Consider the following 26,331-nt stretch of genomic DNA (forward strand, 5'->3'; position numbering starts at 1 on the left):
ACCAGCCCTGTGTTTCAGTCTTGACTCTGCTACTTAAGTTCTATTTAAGGCCTCAACCCCTCCCATCCCCAACCCTCCCACTAGTCTGGGGGTATACATCCCCCCTCCCTAAGCAGTAGATGATTTATACATTGTCACAGGTGGGCTCTGTGCAGGCCTTTACCATGCTCAGGCTCCATAGGAGAGCAGCAGAGGGGAGCACTCAGGTGCCAAGTTAGACCTCAGGTCTCCCAGTGTTCCCCTGCTTGAAATACAACTCATTCCTCACCCCTGCAGCCCTCTCCAACCCAACACCTCTTCACCCCAGGGTGGGGAGGGGGAGACAGGCAGCCAGGCAGGAAGCAGGTTTTCATGCCAATAATTTATTGAACGGCGGTCTGTACACAGGCAAACCTTACTGTGGAAACTAAGACACCAGGGGTTCTCCCCACTCCCCTGGCCCTCCAGGGTGGGGAGAGGAGGGAGAAGGCCTTGGGAGCAGAGGACAGAAGGGGAGATACAGCTGTAGGCAAAGGGGGCAGGTTGGATGGTGCGAATCGACGTTTTCTTTAAGAAAAAAATTATAACAATCTATTTACACCCAGGGGGCCAGGGAAGAGGAGATGGGCTGGGCTTGGTCTATTTACAAGGGACACTGGAGGGAAAGAGGTGGAGGCCTGGGGGGAAGGGAGGGATACCAAGGGGGTAGGAGGTCTTCAGTACCCCCAACCCCCATCCTTCTTTCCTTCTCTTCCCTCCCCAAAACCAGTTAAAATCCTCTTAAAGAGCCCACCAGAAGTGAGGCTGGTAAGGGAGGGACTAGAGGTGGGGGTAGGGACTCATTTGCCTCTGCCTCTAGTCTAGGGGCCCAGCCGGGGAAGGAGCTTGATGGGCTATGGCCCCCCCCCTTCCCAGCCCCACTTGGGGCTCCCAGATGGATGTGGAAGGGTAATTGGTGGGGCCCTCAGGAAGAGTTACTGAGGGCAGGTGCAGTTTCAGCCGACTGCCAGTCTGGGCTGGCCTGAGTCTCGGTTAAAGCTGAAGGAAGGGGAGGGAAAAAGTGGACAATTAGCCTTGGCCTTCAGAAGTCACTCCACCCTACTCTACCCCTGGCAAAAGTAAGATCTCCTGTAATACTGCAATGAAAGTTGGAAATCACTTAGGTCCCAGGTTGCAAACTCAGATGCCAAAGGGCTAGCCTAAGGATGCAATAGCTCAAACAAAGCAAGTAAGAAGGAGCTTGGGCAACAGGATACAGCTTCCAGCTGGAGAAAGAACAGACTTGCTGCTGCCCAGTCTGATTTTCTTCCCCCAAAAGAAACAGGAAAATTGATTTTTTTTTTTTAACCTAAAATGGCACAATTTTCAAGTGTGGGCAACTCTTTATTTGGTCAAGCCAAACATAAACAGATTCCTTTGGTTTTGTAGTTAGCATTTAAGTACCAACATATGCAGCCGGGCACCAGTGGCTCACGCCTGTAATCCTAACTACTCAGGAGGCTAAGATCTGAGGATCACAGTTCAAAACCATCCCAGGCAGGAAAGTCTGTGAGACTCCAATTAACCACCAGAAAACTGGAAGTGGCTCTGTGGCTCAAGTTAAGTGCTTGCCTTGAGCTGAAGAGCTGAGGGACAGCGCCCAGGCCCAGAGATCAAGCCCCATGACCAACAAGGAAAAAAAAAAAAAAAAAAAAAACATATGCAATACTGCCCTGACACTTGTAAATTTTGCCAGCAAAATGTCAACAGATTTCAGTTTAAGCTCAGAGCTAGTGGCTCACACCTGTAATCCTAGCTACTCAAAAGACTGAGATCTGAGGATCATGGTTTGAAGCCCACCCAGGTAGAAAAGTGTGAAACTCTAATCTCTAACTAACAGCAAAAAAAAAGTAGAAGTGAAGGGTATGGCTAATGTGGTAAAGCGCTAGAGTGCCCGCCTTGAGCTCAAGCTCTGATACTGGCACCAAAACCAAAAGTCAACAGATTAAAATACCTACAGGAAATTCCAGGCAGGATTGAACCACACAGCTCATTCCCCTCCCCAAATTCAGAAGGGCTACTTTAACCTTCAACCAATGGCCCCCACTTACCTTGTGAGGATGGGGTGAGGGAAGTAGGGCCAGGTGGGGACCTCAACTGAGGAGGGATGAGAATGGCATTGAGAGACGGTTGGATGGACAGTTCTAGAGAAGAATTGACATGTGCAGTCAGGGGGAAGGCAGGCTGGCTGGAAACCCAGTTATGATTACTCAGGGGCATCTTAACAACCAAGCTGTAAGGCTAGTTGGTGGGCACTTTTAGGCAGACTCTAAGTGTAAAACTGGGAAGAGCCTAGCACCCCGCAGATCACAGTGCTGCTTTGGCAGCTTCGGCTGCTCCCAGGTTGGGGGGGGGGGGACATCTTCCTATGCCCTAGGCCTGCCTGTACCCACTCAGCTCCCACCTCCAGTACCAAGCCTCTCCTCTGTCAATCCCTTTGTGACTGCCACACCCACTCCACAGGTGCCAACCTGTACACTCACCACCAGGACTGAAGTTGAAGAGGGGGGGAAGCGGGCGGTTATTGGGGAGCTGGGTTCCCATACACCGCAGTTCATCAAAGAAGCTGTGGGCACAGGCCTCGAGTGGGGAGAGCCTCGAGGATGGAGTATACTCTAACAGGCTGGAACACAGCACGATGGCCTCTGGGGGCGTCCGAGATTTGAACACCTGAGGGGAGGGTCATTAAAATGAGCAGCTTTCTCATACTGGCAACAGTGCACCTCACCTCCACCCTTCCTACCAAAGCCCACCTGCTAAATAAGGAAACTGATGTCAGTGGGCAACTGATCCAGGTCCCCTGACTGTATGAACCCTACTGTGAGCCTCAGTTTCCCTGTTACAAAATTAGCAATCTTCCATTTACCCATGGGTCCTCAACTTCTAAAATTTCTTGTTTTTTTTTTTTTTTTTGGTCCTGGGGCCTGAACTCTGGGCCTGAGCACTGTCCCTCAGTGTTTCAACTCAAGGCTAGCACTCTACCACTTGAGCCATAGCGCCATTTCCACCTTTGTCTGCTTATGTGGTGCTGAGGAATCGAACCCAGGACCTCATATATGCAAGGCTAGCAATCTAAAACTGAGCCACCTTCCCAGCCCAAATTCCTTAAGTTTTTAAACCAGAAGGAAGCTACTGGCTAGCTCCCTGTGTAACTTCAAACCCTCTCACGCCACGATTGTGAAGCCAGGTTCCTTTTTGGCCATGCAGTCTGAGTCCCTAGCTAGGCTTTACCTTTGTCCAAGGGTGGGCTTTAATCTGTGGGAACTTGAACTCTGTGTAGTTGGGGTTCATCTCTCGGATTTGTTCCCGGGTTGGTGTTCCTAGGACCTGCAGAGAGAGGGGGATCTAAGACAAGGGCCCTATCCCTCAGCTCTCCAACACATACACACACCCCCACACACACCATCACCGGCTCTGCACTCACCTTAATGATTTCCACCAGCTGGTCCACCCCGCTGTCCCCAGGAAAGATGGGCTGCCCAAGGAGGAGCTCAGCTAGTACGCAGCCAGCCGACCACACATCTGCAAGGGAACGGATGTTCAAGACTAGGCATGCAGGGGCCCACAAGCCCATCCTCTTGCAAACACCTCTGTTCCTCTTGGTTATCCTGAGGCATCAGGAGCCCCATTTTCTCAGGTCACAGAGGAAGCACCTAGCCCAAGGTCATGCATAATCCCATACTAGAGCTCAGCTCTGCAGGTGTCTTGGTTTGCCTTGCTTCCAGCCCCATCAAGACCCCCAATGCACACTTTCTTTGCCTCTAGACTCAAAGGACAGACCAAATGAGGCCCAAATGCCAGATACCAACATGTCCTCTTGCATGCTGGGAGGGAAGGCTAAGGGGTATGCAAAGCCTTAAACGCTGAGGGGGATGCAAAGCCTTAAATCCTGAACTGCCCTTTTTCCCCATCTCCCAACCTCTTCCCTTCTTAGGGGAAAGGCTGTAGCCTGGCCTTCTCACTACTCTTCAAGGTACAAGGATGCACTGAAGGAGCACACTGCCCATCTCGTTCAAGCTCAGTCTCTCACTTGATACTCTTTCAGCTTCCCCTCAGGCCTGGAAGGTAGCACTGTCACTCACCAACAGAGGAGAGCACAGCTCTGGGAGCAGGCCATACCTCTGGATTGGCAAAGCCTTGCCTGCCAGTTGCCCCAAGGTCACCACCAGCCCTTCCCCTCCTGCTGAAAACAGAGGTCCATCTGGGAGGTTCCAGAACTGGATGGACTCTCAAGTCAGGTCAGCCTTCAAAGACCAAGCCCTGCCCATCCCAGCAGTGCAATGGTGGGCAAGTGGACTCATGGCTCCAGGCCTTGGGTCCTTTTGACAGCTCATCTAAAATGAGATGCCATACATCAGCCTTCCAAGCTTGTGGGGATCAGGTAGAAAAAGCTTTGCTGGGCATCAGAGGCTCCCACCTATTATCCTCACTACTCACAAGGCTGAGACCTGAGGATCTCAGTTCAAAGCCAGCCTAGGCAGGAAAGTCTGTGAGGCTCTTATCTCTAATCACCAAAAAGCCAGAAGTGGAGTTATGGCTCAAGTGTAGAGTGTTAAATTCTGGGACAACACCCAGTCCCTGAGTTCAAGCCCCAGGATTGGCATACAAAACAATAAAAAGATACAAAGCTTTTGTCACAAAGCCTAGCACACAGTTTTAAACCTGCCAAGACTGTCATCCATCCCCAACCCCACCCTCCGTCACAAACCGATGGATGAGGTGTAATCAGTGGCTCCAAAGATCAGCTCTGGGGCACGGTAGTAGCGAGAGCAGATGTAGGACACATTAGGCTCCCCACGTACCAACTGCTTTGCACTGAGGAAAGAGATGGGAGAAGGTAAGCACAGACCAAAGGTCAGGGGACCCTCACCCCTTCAGCCACCCCTCTCACGCCCGTTCAGGCCTACCTGCCAAAATCGCAGAGTTTAAGGACAGCAGTATCGGGGTCCACTAGCAGGTTCTGGGGCTTGATATCACGGTGACACACACCCTGGGAGTGGATGTAGGCCAAGCTCCGGAAGAGCTGGTACATGTATACCTGGAGGAAGAGGGGACAGCTGAACTGCACCCAGCCCAACCACATGGCCAACTGCTGGCCCAGTAACCAACCTCAGCCTGAAGAGCCCTCCTAGCCACTCCCCCTACCAACTACCCCACGGTGCTTGAGCTTTAAGGACTTTGTTTTCAACGACCACTGAGTCCTACTCCCCTTTTCTGATTCTGGGACTACAGGTCAGAGCATTGAGCCCTGCTGCACTGATCCTGGTCTAGGCCCACACTCAACTTCTGCCATTGCTATAGTGGAAGCCTGAGAAGTAAGACAGGCAGAGGAGGTAGGCCCCTTCCCTCTCACCATAAGCCACTGGTTCTTAGGAACAGCCTCTTTCATCAGACAAACTAGCCACGAGCCAGCCCTTTTTCCAGCTGTTTTCCTGCCAGTGCCTCACTAGTACCCAAGTGCCCAGACAGCAGGACCTTGATCTTGGAGTTTGAGCACTGCTGCTGCCCCTAAGACACACCAGTGCCTGACACATGCTAACCACCCCTGGCTTCACCACACACAGGCAACTTGTGAGACCCCCTTCCTCCTTCATCCCACTCTGTCAGCAATGCTGCTTCCTGTCCGGATATGTGTTCTCTCAGTAGCATTTCTTGATCTTTCTCACTCTAAAAACCAGGCTACGCTGGGAGCTGCTTGCTTCCAGAACCCCGTCTAGTATGGGTGTAGCTTATTACTTTCATAGCTTCCTGTAATAGGAGTGCCTGTCCACCACACTGGCTATGCCTCTGGACTGCACTGGGCAGTCTGCACAGGCAGATACCACGTAGCTCTGCCTAGCCAAAGAATGTCCTCTTGGGAAGGGAGGTCCAGCAGTAGAGCCTGTGTCAATGTCATCTTATCCAGGTGCCAGGGTGCTTAAAGAACACCAGGGCCGGGCGCTGGTGGCTTACGCCTGTAATCCTAGCAACTCAGGAGGCTGAGATCTGAGGATCAAGGTTCAAAGCCAGCCCGGGCAGGAGAGACCGTGAGACTCCTATCTCCAATAAACCACCAGAAAACCGGAAGTGGCGCTGTAGCTCAAGTGGTAGAGCGCTCGCCTAGAGCTGAAGAGCTAAGGGACAGCACCCAGGCCCAGAGTTCAAGCCCCACGACCGAAAAAAAAAAAAAAAAAAGAACACCAGGGCTTGAGCAACTCTAGCAAAAGAATCCACCCGCCTCCTAATGCCACAGGTGTCACAGCCTCTGTCCTTCCTGCTACTTGTAGACTTCTCTTTCACTGGCTTGTCCACTTAAGACATCTCCTGAGGAGCTGCACCACCCAGGGCCAGGTGAGGGGAATGTGATGCAGATGGTGCAGGAAGACGCACACCCAGCTCTGCAGTGTGAATGCCAACCTTCCTTCCCACTCACCCCCAAACAAGGCTCCAAAGGCCTGGATTCTGATCTTGGTAGCTGGATCTCAACATTTTTGGTCCCTGTTCGTCCCAGTAGTGCTACTGGGCTCCTGGAGGGGCAGGCGCCTCCCAACCCCCACAGGTCCCTGGCAGATCTGCCTTCCTAACATAACCTTTGCCTTGCTTCACCTTCCCGCATTCAGCGAACTCCACCTAGGGATTGCAAGGGCAAGGGAGCCTCCCAAACCAACAAAAACTGGGAGGATAAGAACCGCCCTCACTCCCCCGCAAAACAAACAAACAAACAAAAAAAAAAAAACAGGGTTCTGGAGCTCCAATAGCCTGCCTGCCTACCTTGACGTAGATGATGGGGATAGTCAACTTGGCCTTGGTAAAATGGCGGGCCACCCGGTATACTGTCTCAGGCACATATTCCAGCACCAGGTTTAAGTACAGCTCATCTTTCTGTAGACAGCAAAGGAGAGGTATGAGGTCTTGTGAGGGAAGAGTGAGGAGGGGGAAGGGCAGGTGTGAGGGGGACAGTAAGGACTGGACCCGGGGGGTAAAAGCAGACAGGAAAATGGAGCCACACATGCCTCAAGGTCTCACCTTCTCCCCACTGGAGTAGAAAAAGTACCGCAGCCTCACAATATTGCAGTGGTCCAGCTTCCGCATAATCTGCAGCTCTCGGTTCTTGAGGGCAAAGGAAGAGTCTCAACAACCAACCCTCTGCCTCCCCCCTACAGGCAACCTGCTGGTTCTCCTCCCATGGCTACCAGCAGGGCAGGCAGCTGCTCCGCGGCCCTAAACCCTGCAGAAGCACACACCCACACCCATTGTTTCTCCTCCCAAGCCCCTTCCTTCCTCTCACATACACAAACTGGAAGTCTATGGATTAGTTAATCCCAGGTCACAGATGTGTCTTCTTCAACTCAGGCTTTTAGTTTTCCAACTTGGACTGGAGGCATGGCTCAAGCGATAGAATACCTGCCTAGCAAGTGCAAGGGCAAGTTCATATTCCAGTGCAAGAACAAAGAAAAAAAGGAAAGAAAAAGCCAGGCCCTGGTGACTCGCAACTATAATCCTAGCTAGTTAAGAGGCTGAGATCTGAGGATGGAGACTCAAAGCCAGCCTATGCAGAAAAGGCCGTAAGATTCTTATCTGCAATTAACCACCTCAAATCAGAAGTGGAGCTGTGGTGCAAAGTGGGAGAGCCCTAGTCTTGAGCAAAAGGGACAGTGTCCAGGCTCTGAGTTCAAGCCCCACAAGCACAAGCCCCACAAGCACCACCACCACCAAAACAAAACAAAAAAAGAAAGGGGGGCTGGGAAGGTGGCACAGTGGTAGAGCGCTTGCCTTGCATGCCTGAGGCCCTGGGTTCGATTCCTCAGCACCACATAAGCAAAAAGAAAAAAAGCCGGAAGTGGTGCTGTGACTCAAGTGTTAGAGCTCTATCTTTGAGCTGAAGAGCTGAGGGACAGCGCCCAGGCCCAGAGTTCAGGCCCCATGATTGGACCCCCCCCCCAAAAAAAAAGAAAGGAAGGACAGATAATTGCAACCAGGCCCAGAGTTCAAGCCCCATGGCTGACCAAAAAAAAAAAAAAAAAAAGTAAAATTAAGAGCCAAGTACCAGGGACTGGGAATGTGGCTTAGTGGTAGAGTGCTTGCCTAGCATGCATGAAGTCCTGGGTTCAATTCCTCAGCATCACATACACAGAAAAGGCCAGAAGTGGCACTGTGGTTCAAATGATAGTGCTAACCTTGAGCAAAAGAAGCTCAGAGACAGTGCCCAGGCCCTGAGTTCAAGCCCCAGGACTGGGGGGGGGGGGGGGGGGGGAGCGAGAGAGCCAGGTACCAGTGGCTCACACCTGTAATCCTAGCTACTCAGGAGGCTGAGATCTGAGGATTGCTGTTCAAAACCAGCCCAGTAAGAAAGTCCTTAAGACTCTTATCTCCAATAAACTATTCAGAAAAGGCCAGAAGTGGTGCTGTGACTCAACTGGTACAGCACTAGCCTTAAGCCAAAGAAGCACAGGGATGGTTCCCAGGCTGAGTTCAAGCCCCAAGACCAGCATAAAATAAATAATTACAAATTTAAAAATAAAAGTGAGGGCTGGGAAGATGACTCAGTGGTAAAGCGCTTGCCTTGCATGCATGAGGCCCTGGGTTTGATTCCTCAGCACCTCATAAGCAAAAAGAAAAAAGCTGGAAGTGTAGCACTGTGGCTTAAGTGGTAGAGCACTAGCCTTGAGCTGAAGAGTTGAGGGACAGCGCCCAGGCCCAGAGTTCAGGCCCCACAACCGGACCCAAAATAAATAAATAAATAAATAAATAAATAAATGTGAAATTAAGGCCAGGCACTGGTAAGTCACGCCTATAATGGTAGCTACTTAGGAGGCTTGAGATCTGAGTATGTAGTTCAAAGCCAGCCCAGGCAGGAAAGGCCATGAGACACTTATCTCCAATTAACTGCCTAAAAAGCAGAAGTGGAACGCAGTAGAGCACTAGCTTTGAGCAAAAGAAGCTCAGGGACAGTGCCCAGGCCCTAAGTTCAAGCCCTTCAACCAAAAACAACAACAAAAAAAAAGAAAAGGAAGGAAGGATAGACAATTTCAACTCATTGCTGACATTTTTTTTTTTTTTTTTGGAGGTCCAGTCGTGGGGCCTGAACTCTGGGCCTGGGCGCTGTCCCTCAGCTCTTCAGCTCAAGACTAGCACTCTACCACTTGAGCCACAGCGCCACTTCCGGCTTTTTTCTTTTTGCTTATGTGGTGCTGAGGAATCGAACCCAGGGCCTCAGGCATGCAAGGCAAGCGCACTACCACTGAGCTAACTTCCCAGCCCTTATTGCTGACGTTTAAAAGTGAAATTAAGAGCCAAGCACCAGTGGCGCACACCTGCAATCTTAGCTACTCAGGAGGCTGAGATCTGAGGATTGCTGTTTGAAACCAGTAGGGGTAAGAAAGTCCATGTAACTCTTATCTCCAATTAACTACCATAAAGCTGAAAGTGGAGTTATCGCTCAAATGGTAGAGCACTAACCTTGAACCTCCGCCTCCTCCCCGCCCCACCCCAGCCAAAAAAAAAAAACAAAAACTTAAGATAGCATCCAGGCCCTGAGTTCAAGCCCCATCACTGGCACATAAACAAACGAACAAATAAATGTAATCATATTTCAAGATGAAGTAGTTACAGCTGGGCATTACCTGGAATCTTAATTACTCAGAAAGCTGAGGATCCCAGTTCAAAGCTAGCCCAGGCAGCTATATCTGAATCTTATCTCCTATTAACCAGCTTCTCTTGAAAAATCAGATGAGATGTCCACATAAGGCCCACAACTGTACTTGGCACAGGCAGCAAGAGACCAGCAGTAGCCATCTGATTCACTATGGTCCCCACCACTCTTACTATTACTGCTTCTCTTGAATGCATCTGGGAATTTGAATTTTAGCTTAGAACCTAAATCCCAGATTCCTGCCTTGTAATCCTCATGCCTCAGCATTCTCCCCATTCTCTGTTCACTTCTGGCCCTCAGGACTTCTGCTCTCAGATCCCTCTCATTTCTAAAACTCAACTCTGACTGAGTTCTGGCTGCCACTCTGAAGATCCTTTGGTCCAACAGTTCTCACTGCCCAGACCCAGACCTGACCTAGGTCCCACTCTCCCATATGCAGACTCCAATTATTCCTCTACTTCCACTTCCTCAGGTAGTTCCCTGAGTCTCTACTAGTTCACAGGGCACCTCTGCTTAAGTGGAAAAGGATACCCTTTCTTCGGGAGACAGACCCCCACACCAAAACAAGTGTTTTAGTGAGCACCATGGCAGGCTGGATTCCATCCTGCATTGGCCAAACATCTGGGGTATAAGTACAACCTTTAGGGCCAGGAGCACCAGCCTCCCCAATCTCTTTTCCCCCTCTGGAAGAACTGTAACCAAGTAGATGAGGTGGAGGGCTTGGGAATCAAACAGGCTAGCTTCTACTACTACATGGAATGCTAACAACACAAATTTCATGTCTGCTTACTTACAATAGGAATAATACCACCACCACAGAGAACCTCCAGGCAAATTAAACAAGATCATGTCAATCACTTACTTGAGCAAATGACCAATAAATGTCAGCTTTTGGCTCTCCTTGAAATTTACATTTGCCATCAACTTGTTCCCATCCATTTGGTCCCCTCTGAAACCCCAGGCTCCAGCTCTCTTGCTGGCACTTCTTTAGCCACACCCAGTCCCCAAACCTCATCTTCATTCCCGAAAGCTACCTTGAACCTCTTGTCCTGGAGAACTTTCTTGATGGCCACCAGTTCCCTTGTCTCTGCCAGCCGTGCCTGGTACACAACCCCAAACGAGCCATTGCCAATCACTTTGATGTCTGTGTATGCCACCTCCTGGGTGCGCTCTGGGCCTTGGCCTAAGGTGGCTACCACTGTGGTCACCTTCCCGCTGTCACCTGGGGAACAAAGAGGACACTCAATCCACTGGCCTTTGCCCTCTGGCTACCACCCTCTCCAGGGCTATGGGGAGGGAGGGAAAGTATTGTAAAAAGCTCATGGGGGATGGAGGTATGGCTCAGTGATAGAGCACCTGCTTAGCAGGCATAAGGCTGGATTCTCAACACAGCAAAATATAAAATGAACAATAAAATTTTCAGGAGCTTCTTCCTTCCTGCTCATCGCTTCTGAACTTACACCTTCCAGTGACATAAGGTTTTCCTCAAGGAAACTTGAATCCTGCTTTTTCCCAAATGAGAGAACACTGATACCCAGACTTGTCACTTAAGGATTAACAATCCTAATTTCCACTTTTAGAGAGCAGCAAATCACTGGTCCCTCAGGTGACACTGGAGGATACCAACATCCTCAGGTGTTGAGTCCATATGCTCTGGGCACAAGTCCTCTAGACTTTTCTGTACTAGTAGGCAAAACCAACTGTCACTCAAGGGAGAGTCCACCTAAAATGCTCCTTCACTGGTTCAACACTGGCCTTCCTCAAAGCCTGGTAGGGTCAGCATTTCTTGGTGATGGAAACCAGTGTGTCTTACAACTACAAGCACTAGTACCCTGACCATTACTACTTTGCCTTAGAACAGAACCTGTATGGTCCAGAGCAGCAACAACCCTGAGAATGGAGAGTCTAATTGCTGTCCTAAAAGCTCCAGTTTCCACTTCCCACTTTCCAAACAGCAGCAAACCTTGGTACCATTCCCAAAGGATGGTGACCCCTTTCCTTTGGGAAACTGATAGACCAAGTCCACTTCAAGGGGCCAATGACACCTTCTTTTGAATAAAGATATTCTTATGGAGCTTTTAGGTCTTTTCCCAGCCCCCCCTCCACTCCCTTTTAGAGCCAATAACACCATTCCCCACAATGATTGGAGGTACAACCTCAGATCCATATTCTACACGAAATTAGGACCCACTCCAATTTTACTTTTGCTAAAGGAATTTTTTCAAGCCATGGGGTTTTTGTTGTTGTTCATTTTTGTTGGTTGTTTTTAAAGAGCAGTGACAACTGACTAGGTCAGTTTATTCTTACGTCTAAGCAGCAGTAACTACTAATTTCCACAACTGGATGTACAGCTTTACATATTTTGGGTGGGTAATGTCAGGCCTTATATTTTAAACCTGACCCTGTTCCTTGGGGACACGGTAACCCCAAATTCTTACTTCTAAGAGATATTTGGTCCAAATGTCCATCTTCTGAAGAAAAGCAAGTGAAGATTCCCCGTTTTTGTTTTGTTGTTGTTGTTGTTTTTTTGGGGGGTGGCAATCCTATTCTTGGTCTTGGTCTTTTAGGGAACAATAATCCTAGATCCTCATTCACAGGTGACGCTGACCTCTGCTCTGATCCTGCTATGTAATGGATGGCAATGTCAAATCTCTTGTTTTGAAGGTTTAAGGACCCAAGACTTTGGTATTGGAAGAATGAGGGACCTGTGACCCCTGTTTTTCTGAGTGGTAGGAATTCTGATCCTAAAACTCCAAATAATGATAAACCACTAAACTCCTTTCTCTGGCAGGCAGAGAAGTCAGCTCGGTTCTGGGGAGGCACAGTGACCTCGAATCCTATCTGGGGACAGGAAAGACGTTTGAAAGGCTTGGAGAACCCAGACCACCACCCCACACAGGCACCCCCGGTACTCACGGCCCAGCTTCACTCCGGGCGGCGGGAAGCTGGTGCCCGCGCCAGGGCCGCCGCTGCCACCTCCGCCGCTGCTGCTGGGGCCACCCCCAGAACTCGAGGCTCCCACGCCCCCACCCATAGCCCCGACTGACGCCTTTCCGCCGCCGGTGCCGCCTGGGCCAGAGGCCGAGCCCCCGGGGCCGCCGCCGCCACCTCCGCCTCCGCCGCCAGGTTCAGCGAACGAGCTGGTCCGCGCCCGGCCCGAGCCCCCAGGGCCGCCTCCCGAAGGCCCGCCGCCGCTCATGGCGCCGAGCGCTGGCCCAGGACGCGGGGCTCGGGCTGCCCGGGCTGCCTCAGCCGCAGCCGCCGCCGCCTCCCCCGGGCTCTGGCCTCTTCCAGGCCGCGCCGCTCGGGCTCCGGCTCCGGCCCAGCGCCCGCCGCGGGGCACGCCGGGAGATGCAGTCCGCCTGCCGTCCGCGCCGCCGTCACCGCCCTCGACACGCAAGGAGGCCCGCGTGGTACGCCGGGAAATGGAGTCCGCAGTGGCTTCAGAGTAGAGGTAGGGGGTCAGGAGATGACGGTCTCTCTGCAAGTCGAGAAATAGAGTCCTGGGTAATCTGCCAACCGATTGGTGCAGAAGGCAAGCCCTGGAGGATTTTGAAAACAGAGTCACCTCCACGACAGCAACTCAGAGCCTCTAGCGGTACCTCAGAAATGAAGTCCCAGCCGCGCCATCCCCGAGCTGAGTAGGCCTGATGCACGCCGGGAAACGGAGTCCAGTCAGTTCTCTTAGCCTCTAGGCAATGGGTGACTCCCAGAGCCAGATGCACTCTGGGAAATTGAGTCCGCGCCGGTCAACCCGCAGATCTTGGTCCGCGAGGCAAGCCGGGAAATGAAGTCTGTGCCACACCCTCTCCCGCATTGCAGGTGTAAAGCGTTTTCCAAAGCACGCCGGGAAATGGAGTCCCAAATGTAGTCTTGAAACCCCCTGAGTGGATACGAGGGTTCTAGAGATAGACCAGGAAATGGAGTAGGCATCACGTTCTCTGGCTTTGTACACCAAACCGCAGTGCCTGCTGGGAACTGTAGTGGACACCAAGGTTGTTCCACTGAGATCTTAATGCCTTCTGGGAAGTGAAGTTCAAGGCAGCCTCCGAGTTATGGACAGGCGGGATTGACTAGACGCCCGAAGCATGTTGGGAATATTATAAAGCTGATCCTGACCCTTTGTGAGACCAGAATCAGAAGCTTGCTGGGAGGTGGAATGTAGTCGAGTGCCACCGGGGATTGTGGGACAAAGGGTAAGGACGGTAGTTCCCTAGAGGAACTGGAAAATGTCTCAGTTCCTCCTCTTTCACCCTCAGGTCCTTAAGTATGAACCCAAGTTGGTCGGTGACCCCTGGGAAAAGACGTCTAAGTACCTTTGAAGTCCATGTGACCACAAATCAGGAGGGGGTGGATGGGGTGGGAAACAAAAGTTTCTAGTAGAGTATCCCAGAATTTGCCTTCATATAGTCTACTTTTCTTTTTCCTATCAATATAGGTAGCACTATGAGGCAAAAATGAGCACCAAAAGAATGAAAGAGTACCGTCTGCAGCTTTACGGCTTTCGTTTGTTGCTGTTGTTGATTTGTTGCATCTGCCCGTTTGGGGAGACCAAATGAAATAAGCCGGTTTCAAGAAGTAGCCTCTGGGTTTCGTGCGCTCATTTTATCTTTAGTACCCGGAAAGATAACAGCCTCAGAGGATCGTGGGAAACAGAGTTCTTGCGTGTTTGTCCCTCCAGTCCGACGAAGGGTAGGAAATGGGGATTCTATACTTCACTTTTAACTCGAACCTATGCTCATACTAACTGATCTGGCTTTCCTGAGGACCTAAAGAAAGTTCAGTGGGCTCGGTCTGTTTTTGATTGCAAGACAGTGGACGCAAAACCGCAACAGATTTAACACTGACGCCTTCTCGGACTACATTACCCAGAAGGCAAAGCGCGAGTCCTTCCGCTTCTCCGCAAAGCCTGTGAACACGCCGCCCTCCTCCATCTTTCCCCCCCACCCCTGCCGCGGGTGTTTCTGGGATTTGTAGTTGTCTAACCAAATGGTGGCTGCTGCCCTCTAACGGCAGCCCGGAACTTAAGAGTAAAAATTTTAATTCAAGCTTCAAAGCGCAGAAAATTCCGAAGGGGGTCAAAAAGGTTCTCAAGGACATTAGAGAGGGGCAGAATAAGACCCAGCTAATTAACCTCCAGAAAGTGTAGGGCATGCGCAGTGGACAATCCTCTGAGGAGTTTGGGTCTTTGGGAGTATGAGGGTGACGATGTGAGAATCTGGGCTTTTTGTTGTTGGGTGGGCTTGGTTTTTTTGTAAGTGGTAAGAACATTTGTGGAGGAGTACTAGGGCCTAATAATGTCTGCAGGGACCGAGTCCACGAAGAGGTCTTTAATGAGTTATGGACACCTGAGACATCTGGACCAGTGGAGAATTCTGAGGTAATTTAGGATAGCTGTCAAACGACTATAGGCGACTGAAAGGGTCTCTTGAGGGATCTGAATGGGGTGAGAGATGGCTGAGAAACACCAGGAAGGGCTTTGCCAAAAGGACCTGTCCAGGTGCTGGGGTTGGGGGCCATGTTTGGTTGCAAATGAGATCTCTGGTGGGGTGAATTAATGTGGAAGATGCCCTATGGAGAAATCTATGAAAGATTTTCTTCTTGGAAAGCAAGACTCTCAGAAACTAGGATCATAGGTGTCTTGCAGAAATATTTCAGGTCTGCTAATGGGAGTTCAGTGAGCTATTCAAGATTAAGGGGAAAACACTGGCGTTCTCTAGGCCAAACGCCACCTGCAACATCCCACACATCCAGAATCTGGGGCAACAAGCTTGGTTGGACCGTGTAGTCTGACCTGGAGCTGAGCCTTTGGGAGTCATGTGATTAGAGGTATTTGGAAAGCTAAGGTACTGAAGCTACTAGACAGGAACCTGTTTCCCTCCAGCCAGCCAGGACTTTCTCCTTATCTCCCTTTCTCCATCACTCTACCAGCAACTCGGTCGCATCTTTGTTGCCAGGAGATCCGCCTCATCCCAACTTCCCGAAATAGCCCAGTGGTCCCCACCCTAGGGAATAGCTTACATCACCCAGGAGAGGGAGCAGTTGCCCATAGCAAGCCACAGGAGCCTCGTTTTCCAGCCAGTTCCTCAGCCCTGGATCCTCTCTTTACTGCCAAGTGACAGCGTCATCTGGGACCACCCACCCTGGGCTGGCAAGAACTGAAGTTTTAAGTGTGTAATGGGTAGCAGTTGCCCGTCAACATTCTTTCCCCCTCAGGGTTACACAGGGTGGGGTTTCATGGTAAAGCCAGTCCAACAAGCCCCTAGCCTGCTGCATCTCCTAACAGCTGCATGGCCTGAGGGAAACCCCTTCACCTCACTGGGCCTCAGGCACCTCACCTGCACTGCAGGTCCTGGCTTATGTCTCCGGATGATCCATCCCAGCCTGAATTCTTCCCGCTTTGCTCCTCTCAAGACTCAAGTCTCCAATCTGAGCTTCTAGATTTATGAGGCTGGCTCTAAGATTCTGTAATTCTGAAACCCCTAATCTGGATCCAACTATCTTAAATGCAGGGGAGAGAAAAAAGAAATCACTTGCTCAAAGAATGTCATACAACTGGGTTCTTTCTTAACTGAGCTGGTGGCCATTCCTTGCTGAATGCTTAAAGGCCTGTCAAACCATACTACCTACGAGGTGGAAACCAGCCCTTGTCATTTGCTGGCTGGGAATGGTAGCCTAGTTGAACCAAAAAAGACCACCATTATTTGCAAAGTATTTAAAGAGATGCTGCAGGCTTTGTCCCAAAGGACTCGCAGCTTAATTCCAAGCACCCAAATGAGTGGGCAGGGTGTTAAAGGCAGCACAAAAAAAAGCTGGGTGCTGGTGGCTCACGCCTGTAATCCTAGCTACTCAGGAGGCTGAGATCTGAGGATGGCGGTTCAAAGCCAGCCCAGGCAGGAAAGACTGTGAGATTCCTATCTCCAATAAACCACCAGAAAACCAGAAGTGGTGCTGTGGCTCAAGTAGTAGAGTTGAGGGACAGCGCCCAGGCCCAGAGTTCAAGCCCCATGACCAAAAAAAAAAGTCTTGAACTTCAGGGGGGGGGGGGGGAATCAGAACAGGTGAGAGAAAAGCTTCTGGCACTGAAGAACCAAGCAGTTTGGGGGTAGATAAGTGAAAGTTCCAAAGGCAGACAAGAGTCCAGGGCCACAGTAAGCCAGAGACCTTAATCACCCAGCTCTGAGGTCTGTGACACCCAAGTGCAGCAGACAATAGTTCCCCAAGGCCTGGATTGAAACCATCCAGACAGGGTTAGGCCCTCTGGCCACAAAGTGAGGGGAGGGACGGTCTAGACCTGTCCAAACTGGCTCCACCCAGCATCTAGGACAGCTCACAGCAGGGAAAGGTCCAAAATTTTATTGTTTGAATACATTCTCCAGCAGCCCCCTACTTCCCTCCCCCACCCTCCAGCCCCAATACAGAATAAGGCTTGACCACAGCCCCCACAGCCCACCCCAGGGCCCCCAAGCTGGGAGGCAGGGGGCGCTTCCAGTTTGGTTTCAGGGCATTCCCCTTCCCGTAAGCCTCCACCTGTCTGCCCTGTGGGCCAGTCCTAGGAGCAGCTGGGGGTGGGGGGGTGGGGGTGAAGGATTGGGACTGGTGCTGGGGTTGGGAGTGGGAGAGCAGGCACTTATAGAGATTTGTGGCCCATGGGTGGTAACCCCCTCACCCTCCACCATTCCCCCCACCCTACCCCATCCCTGTACACGGGATTTTTGGTTCATCATAAAATGGTCCCTCCCTCCTCTGCTGCAGCCTTGTGGGGTATGAGAAACCCAGGCACTCACAGCCCCTGGAAGGGGCAAGGAAGGCAGGGTTGGGGGGTGGGGGGGGGGGAGGTATAGGGAACAGAGGAATGGACTGGGGGGAGGGGAAGGTCCCAAGGCAGAGAACAGGGAGGGAGACAAGGCTTTACTTCCTAAGATTGTAATTAAAAAAAAAAAAAGTTCCTGGGTGTTAAGGCCAAAGCCTGGTTCAAAAAGAAATTCCCAGAATGGAGGTCACCCCTCCCTTCCCCCCCCACTTCCTCCCCCCCCATCACCATCACTTTGCCCAGAGCTCAGACACCCAGAGGAAACCCCCAAGTCTTGGGCACCCCCCCACCCCCCCACCATTTAAAAAAAAAAGTATACTTTTATACAAAATGTGGGGAGGGGAGGAGGTGGCATGGGGGAGACGAGAAAGCTGCCCTCACCTCCGGGGCTTTTGGGGGGGGGTGGTTAAGGCAGCAAAAGAAGCATGGGAAATGGGGGACACCTGGGCCCCCTGCCCACAGCCCTCAGGAATCTCGATGTTCCAGAGAGAGCTGAGCTGTGGCATGCTGGAGATCAGAACTCACCCTCCTTGGGGTGAGAGGTCCCCCGGCTTCCCCAGGTCCCTCGCCCCGCACCTTTTTGTCTTCACCCTCATCCTCAAGGGCCCCAGCAGGACCCCCGCCCCCCTCCAGGCGACAGTCTTCACTCCAGCGCCGCTTAAAGCGCAGCTTGAGGGGCATGCATTGGGCAGCCCCAGGCGCCTCGCCAGGCTCCGGCTTGGGGGGCGCAGGTGGGGCACGGGGTGTCTTAAACACTTCCCCATCTTCCTCATCCTCGTCGCTGATGTCAGTCACCTCCACCTCCTCCGACTCGCCTTCTGAGATGGGCTCCACCTTGATCTGGGGTGGCGGCGGTGGGGGGGCCAGCGCGCCCGCACCCTCGGCCAAGCCCCCGGTGGCACTGCCTCCCAGGCCCCCTCCGCTGCTCTTGTCGGGGCCTCCCGGCGCCTTCTCCCCTGATGCCCGCTGGCGGCGTCCTAGTGGAGGCGGCTGCAGCTTAAACTTGAATGGGGAGGAAGAAGAGGAAGAGGAGGACGAGGACGAGGAAGGGACCGGTGGGGTCTCGGGTGCCAGGGGGGGCAGCGGACACTTGTCAGGGCGTTGGGGCTGGGGTACCACCAGCCCAGGGTAGTGCAGGAAGGCGCGGGGACTGAGGTGGTAGTTGTAGACGCTTTGGGTATGGGCCTGTAGGTACCGTTTCATGTCCTCGGGGCTAAAGGAAAAGTGGGAGCCTCCAGCTGAGCCACTGGGGCCCCCGCCACCACTGGGGTACATAGGACTGAGCGTGGGTGAGGGGGTGTAGGCCAGATGCGTGGGTGTCATGGGGAGGGCTGGCGAAAGCTGAGGGGGTAGCAGGGAGCCAGGCCCAGCAAGAGGTGACACAGGGAAGGGACTGAGGGGCTCAGGGCCCCCCCGAGGCCGAGGATAGACACGGAAGACACCAGGGTCATGAGACAGGCGGGCCAGTGGGGGCCCTCGGAAGGCACCCAGCTCTGGGGGGCCGGGGGGTCGAGCCCGGGGGTCCTCTCCCAGTGGCTCTTCCAGCTCTGATGTGCCATCGCTACAGTCACTGACTGAGCCACGGCCCAGGCGACGGGCCACCACAGCCGAAAAGAGGGAAGATGAGGATGAAGAGCAGGCCGGTGGCGAGCGGGGGTCTTCAGTGGGGGACAGCACCTCAGAGGGCGTGGAGGGAGGGAAGCGGAAGTGGCTGCCACCGGATGGCACAGGAGGGGCACTCTGCGGCACCGCACCCCCTGATGGAAGAAGAGGGGGAGAGACTCAATATCAAGGCCCCTTGACCTAGCCTCGACAGACCCCCCCTTTTCCCCATCCTCGTAGGCCAGATATCCCCATACTCACCAGCCAGCCCCACATCAATGAAAGGGTAATTAACCAGCACCAGTTTGTTGAAATTGAACTTGTAGGTGAACCGTTTCCCCTTGGTTTTGTGCAGAATGCGCTTGTTGTAATAATAGCTGTGGATACAGAAGAGCCATTGGGATGTCAGTCCCCTTCCTCCCCCCAATCCCCCCCACACGCACACTTGTAACTCCCCAGTACCCAGGCCCACCCTGAGGGTTGTTTAGATCCGGCTCACAAGGGACAAGTGACTACCAAGGACCACACAACTAGAAATCTGAGCTACTCTGGAGGCTGAGATCTGAGGATCACTGTTGGAAGCTAGCCCGGGCAGGAAAATCCCTGAGGATTTGTGGCTCAAATGGTAAATCACCAGCCTTTACTAAAAATGCTAAGGGAAGAGTAAGAGTAGCCAGGTCCTGAGTTCAAGTCTTGGAACAGGCAGGAAAAAAAAAAAAAGAAGCAGAAAGAAAAGGTCAAGTACCCTGAGGCTAGAGACTATAGACTCCAGGCCTTATCAGTGATTGAATTCTCTCCCTCAGGACAATGGGCTCAGAGAAAAGACGGGAATTGCTCAAGGTCACACTGCCAGGATCCCAGAAGAGCAGAGAAATCCAACAGCCTGTTCCAGTAGGTCAGGCACCCTCCCCAACCCCAGGGCCAAGCCCCAGACCAGCTCCTCACCGCAGGGCCCGGCTCAGCTTGTCATAGTTCATCTGGGGCTTGCACTTGCGGACCCCCCAGAGGCGGGCGACCTCATCTGGGTCCTTGATGACAAATTCCCCGTAGTCCCCCTGCCAGGCGATGACGCCCTGGTATTCCTCCTTCCGTAGCAGCTCAAGGATAAAGTGCCACAGCTGGATCTGCCGGGAGCCGGGGGATGACTCCGGCTTGTAGGCCCAATCCGGGAAGGCAAACCCTGAGGACGAGAAACCGGGAAGCATGGTCTAGGGGGTCAGGAGGCCAGGATGGGGAAAACTCTAGGTCATATATCCCAGGGTCCACCTCCTACCCAGCCTTCATGCTTCTTCCCTTAGCCAAGTAAAGCGGGAACTAGAAGGAGACAGTATGTGTCTGTCAGGTCGAGGGGGGCTAGACGGGAGCTGGGGGGGGGAGGGGAAGCTGGAGCCTGCTCCAGCGACACCGGGAGAAACAGGAAACCAACGGCGGCGGGTCCCGGGGCCAGTGCCAGGGGGCCAGGCACCAAGCCAGGATGGCGGGCAGGGCTGCCAGTGGGGGAGGGGCAGGAAAGGGCACACGTGGCCTGCAGGCTGGGGGCACAGCCCCTTCACCCATTCAGAACCAATAGTAACCCCCCCCTCCCAGGACCTCTGGTCCCCTTTTCTTAGGAACATACATTACCTCCCCACACACACCCAAGACCTATGGAAGTCTCTACACGCCCCACACCCCAGCATCAGAGAGAATTTTTTTTTTTCTTAAAAGGACCAGGAGGGGTGGGGTGGCTGGTTGAGGATGAGGTCAGCGCTTGCACACACAGAGGCTTCTGTCTTCCCTGGAGAGTGAAACCCAGACTGTCTGAGAGGCCACCCCCTCAACCCCCCCCAGTCCTGGACCCTCTTGAGTGGCGCTGCCCTCCCCAGGCCCAGCCTCAGACCAGACCTGGGCTGGAAAGGCCACAGCTCAAGGCAGGACACTGGAGCTGGAGCCCTCTTCTCACTTCTGCCTTCTCATGCTCAAGCTACTCCCCAGCCCACCTGCCTGCCCGCCCCCAGCATTAACCTTGGGTAGAGGTTGGTGGTGGGCTGGCTGGTCCCTGGAGGGGGGTGGGCAGTGGGGGGGGAGGGGGGGCTGTGGTTGTTGTCATTTCCCAAACCCCCGGGTAATCAGGGGCCATCAATAATTCAGCACTAGGCAGCCGGTAATGGAGGGGTGGGAGGAGGGAAAGGGGAAGAAGAGATGGAGGTGGGGGGGGGGAGGCAAAGCAGGGGCTGTGGTGCCACTAGAGAGAAAAACCAAGGTGGATGGCTAAAAATGTGAAGGGAGGGGAGGGGGTCCCAAGCCCTGCCAGGCCAGGCAGCAAGGGGCAGTCTCTCTCAGCTCCAGCTCAAGCAGGTACCAGGCAGGCCTCCAGGGCAAGGCCTCCCCAAAGGCTCTACCCCACTCTGGAATCCAACAGGGGATGACCGGTGCCCCTCTGGGAACCACTTCCGCCCAACACAAAACTGTGATCCCTACCAGCCCCCAGCACAAGCCCTGACCCTGGCTGGAGAGGCTGAGATGGCCAGTACCTCATTTCCCCACACAGTCCCTGCCCTGGCCCCAAACCCCAGCCTTCCAGGAATCTGACCCCCAGCTCTTCAAGCCTGGAGTCCCGCTCAGTAGCCTTGCTCTCTTCCCAACAGTGACAGCCCCTCCCCAGGACCCTGCTTCCCTAGCCTCATCCCTTGACTGGGAACCCAGAGATTCACCCCATGATCCTCAACCTGAGAATCAACATCACCACATCACCCTTGGGGCCCACCCAGAGGCATCTGGGAACACAGGTGCCCATGTATTCAGGAATCCCCTCCAAAAATATTCCTGACTCCCCTCAGAGCACCAAGCCCCAAGCTACTTCTACCTCAGCCCCAATCTGGCTCCCAGACCCAACAGGGGGGATGGGGAGACTGAAGCCCCTGAAACATCAATCTAGGGGTGGAGGGGTGTACTGACTGACTTCCACCCTCCCCCCCAAAAAAATTAAAGCCACCCTTCCCAGCCCACCAGCCCCAGCCTCCGTGTCCCGGTAACCAGGCAACGTGTGTGCAGCGACAGTCCTGGGAGCGGGGGAGCAGGAGGCTAAAAATAAACTTTGCAGAAGAGAGGGAGTGAGAGAGACTACATGCAACACAAAGGGAACTCGAAAAGGAGGTGGGGGGGCTCTGGAAGGGCCTCAAGCCGCATTCTGGGAGCTGTCCCGAGCCCTGTGTTAGCCCCCTTCCCAGAGCAATCCTCACCTCCTTCTGCCCCTTCACCCCCCACAGGGCCTAGACCCTGGCTCCCAAGCAAGGACCCTTCCCCATCCCCAGGCCCACCCCAACACAGGCTTTCCTCATCGGACACAACATACACAAGGGCCTGTTCCCGGCTTTAAGGGGGAGAGTAAGAGGGGGTGACGTCAGGGTGTCTCAATGGGGCTCTGTTCCCCAGGCCTTGGAGCCAGGAGCCAGGCACGGGCAAGGGGAGCATGTGTGTGTGTTGTCTGTGGATCCACGTGCTTTAAATCAGGAAAATACCAGCCCTGCACACCAAGAAGGCTTGGGGGTGTGCAGGACCTCTCTGATGCACTGGGGAAGAAGGGGGTGCGGTGAAGTAGGGAGAGGGAGAAAACAACTGCAGAGAGAGACAGAGAGAGAGGGTTCTGAAATGCAGACAAGGCACAGAAGTGGCAGCAGACAGACAGGAAGAACTGGGATGGCACACCTGGATGCCACAGAGGTGCGGAAGGGCTTCTCCCAGACTCTGCAGGCCTGGGTAGGGGCCGAGCTCCTGGGCACCTTCCAACTTCATGTGACAGCTCAAACTTTTTATTATTATTATTTTATTTAAGAGTTATGTGGATCAGAAAGGAAGGGTGGTGGTACATAGAGGAAGAACATGCTGGCCTGGGGGGGGGGGGTCCCCACCTCCCTCAGTCCAGGCAGCCCTCTGCTGCTGCTGCTGCCAGAGCCGGGAAGAAAACAGGAAGTGGGAAACAGCCAGTGTAGAGGAAAAGAAGGGCCGGGATGTGGAGGATTACATGGAGGGAGGCAGTCAGAGCGACCTGAAGGCCATTGTGGGGGGGGGGGGGGTGAGGGGAAACTCACACCTCCCTCAACTAGAGACCCAACCTAAGCCACGACTCAGACATCCAGACAGCATTGCGGGGGGGGGGGGGGGGGCGGTGCGGCGCGTCCCATCAAGCCAAGGCCCAAGGCAGAGAAGGATGAGCAGGGTTGTCTGGGCATCTGGGCCCTCGGCCCCAATCGAGGGAAGGTTGGGAGGGGAGGGGGGCTGGCTGGGAAGGGGGGGGCGGCTGTGCCCCCATGGAAGCCAGGGAGTATGTGGGACGCACGTGACTGACCCTACCGCAACTCCGCACCCCTGCGCCTCCCCCGCCCCAATCAATCCCCAGGCGCGGGAGCCCTTTAAGAAGAGCCGCCCCCACCCGCCGAGCAGGGGGGTGGGTGGGGAGGGCTGGGGTGGGGTGGGTGGGCCGGTCGGGGCACACACACCACGCACACGCGCGCACACACATACACATACATACACACACATACACACACACACACACACACCACCCGATCACAGGAGCCCCGGCCGCCGCCACGGCCGCCGCCGGGGGAAGGAAACAAGTTTGAACAGCGGCGCCCGGCCCCCTTCCCCCTCCCCCGTCCCCGCCCCGGGCCGGATTCCGACGGGGTGGACGGGCAGGGGGCGGCGGGGACCCCTCCCCCCGCCGCGCGCTCGGGCGCAAAGTCCAGCCGGGGGCGGCGGGGGAGGGGAGGGAGGGAGGGAGGGAGGGGGGAAAGTCCGAGCGGGAGGGGGGTTAATCCCGCCGCCCCCCGCCCGCCCGGGAGGGGGGGCGGAGGGGGAGGGGAGCACTGGCCCCTTAAGGAGGAGCAAGTTGGCGGGGAGCGAACGCCGGGGCGGAGGGAGGAAGGCGGCGGGCTGAAAAGAGAAGGGCTGGATCAGAGAAGGGGGGGACGGGACGGGGGAGGGGGGAGGGGAGAGACTTCAGCGTCCCCCCACACACACACACCTCCCGGTACACCCCCTCCCCTCCCGATCGCCCTGCACCCCCTGCACCCCTGGGCCTCGTCCGGCGGCGCGCGAGCCGGGAGACCCCGGGCTCCCCCGGAGCCACCTTAAAGCCGCGCCGTTCTAAGGTCGGAAACAAAAAGTTCCTTTTTCGAACGTTCGGGCTGCGCTTTGGAACTTTGCGACTCGGCGCGGGCGGGGGAGCGAGGAGACGGCGGAGCCGGGCGGGGGAGGGGCGGCGCGGCCCGGACCCCGAGTCCCGGGGCCCCCGCGCCCCCCCCACCGCACTCACACACGCGCCTTCTCCCCGCATCCCTTCCCCGGCACCGAGCGGGGCACACGCCGCCGTGAAGGTCACGGGCCGGGACCCCGCGCGGCGCCGAACCCCGGGGACGGCAAGGGGGGGAGGGGGGTCCTCCGTGCACAAGACCCCCGCCGCCGCCACCCCCGCCTCGCACGCGTCCCGGCCCCCCGAGTGCAACGTGACGGAGCGGCAGGGAGGGGACCCGCCACCCATCTCCATGATCCCGGGAGTAGGGGAAGAGCCCAGTTTGCGGGGATCCGGGCAGGAAAGAAGAGCACGATCCGCAGCACCCCGTAACCACTCCGAGAGAAGCCACGAAACGAGGGGTCCCAGGCAGTAACCCCCGCTCGCGCCGCGAGAAGCAACAGGTCTCGAGTGATTCGGGGGGGGCCCCAGAACTAGGGGACCACTCCAGCTCCCCTAGATTCTTCCAGCCCCCCCCCTAAAGTTTTTTCCACCGGGTTTCCCAAGGCAACAAGTCTTCCCCCACACACACACCACCACCACACGTGCTGCCCCCGCCCCCACCTGTGTCCGCCGGGGTCTTCATGCTGGTGTGTTGGGAGGTGGGGTGGGGGGGCCCGGGGCAAGGCGCCCCGACTCCGGGCCGCAGCTCCCCGGCGCCCGCGCTTGCCCCGTCCCGTCCCGCGCCCGTCGGGCCGCCCTCGCCGCCTCACCCGGCCTCGCCTCTCAGAGCCTCTCCCCTCCCCGCCGCCGCCTCCCGGGTTAATATCGCACTCCGGGGCCGGGACGCCCACGCCCCCCGGCCGGCGACGTCACCGCCGCGTCGCCATGGAGACACTGCGCCCGCCCCCTCCCAGCGCCGCCACACACACGCACGCGCGCGCGCGCGCGCACGTACACACACACACACACACACACACACACACACACACAGACGCGCGCGCGCGCGCACACGCGCTCTGGCGCACCACCAGTGAGGACCGGCCGGCTCCGGGCTTAAAGAGACCGCGCGGCGAGGGTGGGGGGGGGTGGAGGGGAGGGAGGAAGAAAAGGGCGGGGAAGGACCTAGGGGGGTAAGGGGGGGGGCCCTAGGGGTCGTGACCCTTCTCCCTGGCGCAGATAACTTAAGTTTGCCTGCCCTTCGCTATCTGCCACCCCTCTTCCTCTCCTCAAGCTGCGGATTCCAGTTTCCTTTTTCTTTTTTTTTCTTTTTTGGAGGTGGGGAGGGAGAGCTTTGAGGCAAGGATACTTTCGGAAGAAAGGGATTCGGTATATTTTTCCAGGGAGGAGGATATGGGTCTTTGGGGGGAGTAGATACTTTCCTCCCTCTATAGGGGATGGGTGGGGGGTTCTGGACTTGGGAAGATGATAAAAAAAATTTTTTAAGTGAATAAATAAACGTAGTCATTTCTCAGCCTGGGTTTATCCAGCCCCCTTAGCCCCTGAACCTGAAAGCTGCCCAGGGGCAGCTGTCCAGGAGTGGGGTGGGGTGGGTGAGAAGCATTTCCCTGCATCGGAAATGGGGAGGCGGCTGTGCCCTCAGCTCCGGTAAGGATGAGGGCTCTTTGGCCCTTCCTGATAGGACCTAGTGCAGCTGGAGGAGGAAGTGACCCGAGAGAAGGCATTCAGGAGCCCCCACAACCACCGTCCATCCCCAGGCTACAGCTGTCCTAGGAAGGAACAAGCCCAAGCCGGAGGTAACCCTTCCCCCATACACACACACACACCTCCACTATTAGGGCAGAGGGTTCCGGAGAGCTTGGTGGTCAGGATGCAAGTGTAGGGGGTGACCAAAGTCAGAACAACTGTGCTCCCTAGAGGCACTGGGGTCGCCAGGAGAGAGGAAGACAAGGTTTAAAGACTCAGGGCCCAGGCATTGGGAAAAATGTGAAGTCTTTTTTTTTTTTATCCCTAAAGTAGCATCTGGGAGAGATGGATGGAGCCTGAAGCTCCAAGGAAACAGGAAATCAGATAGATTCAATGGAGAACTACAGT

The 26,331-nt window shown here is 54.8% G+C and overlaps 3 protein-coding genes across 3 annotated transcripts in view; 1 reads left to right on the plus strand and 2 right to left on the minus strand.

Annotated features, from left to right (window-relative positions):
* The window catches only part of LOC138813448 (zinc finger protein 526), a 21,455-nt gene extending 10,721 nt beyond the window's left edge, over positions 1-10,734 (plus strand). Inside the window, exon 4 of the transcript XR_011367808.1 lies at positions 10,449-10,734. The gene's annotated coding sequence lies outside the window, so the exon portion shown is untranslated. The remainder of the gene's footprint in view (positions 1-10,448) is intronic.
* On the minus strand, positions 342-12,964 carry LOC138813594 (glycogen synthase kinase-3 alpha). The gene is made up of 11 exons (XM_070002003.1): positions 12,566-12,964; positions 10,684-10,871; positions 7,024-7,107; positions 6,769-6,879; positions 4,926-5,056; positions 4,727-4,833; positions 3,443-3,540; positions 3,250-3,345; positions 2,502-2,688; positions 2,070-2,162; positions 342-1,017 (listed from the first exon to the last, which is right to left on the minus strand). Exons 1-11 carry the CDS (start codon positions 12,846-12,848, stop codon positions 944-946), a joined length of 1,452 nt encoding a protein of 483 aa, XP_069858104.1. The 5' UTR covers positions 12,849-12,964; the 3' UTR covers positions 342-943.
* Positions 12,965-16,990: 4,026 nt separating this feature from the next.
* LOC138813556 (ETS domain-containing transcription factor ERF) lies at positions 16,991-25,063 on the minus strand. Its single transcript, XM_070001979.1, has 4 exons — positions 24,901-25,063; positions 20,010-20,244; positions 19,326-19,441; positions 16,991-19,219 (listed from the first exon to the last, which is right to left on the minus strand). Exons 1-4 carry the CDS (start codon positions 24,920-24,922, stop codon positions 17,928-17,930), a joined length of 1,665 nt encoding a protein of 554 aa, XP_069858080.1. The 5' UTR covers positions 24,923-25,063; the 3' UTR covers positions 16,991-17,927.
* Positions 25,064-26,331: the final 1,268 nt, after the last annotated feature.

The sequence above is a fragment of the Dipodomys merriami genome, unplaced genomic scaffold (genome assembly GCF_024711535.1).
Source record: "Dipodomys merriami isolate MVZ:Mamm:240054 unplaced genomic scaffold, mDipMer1.0.p SCAF_106, whole genome shotgun sequence".
Taxonomy (NCBI): domain Eukaryota; kingdom Metazoa; phylum Chordata; class Mammalia; order Rodentia; family Heteromyidae; genus Dipodomys; species Dipodomys merriami.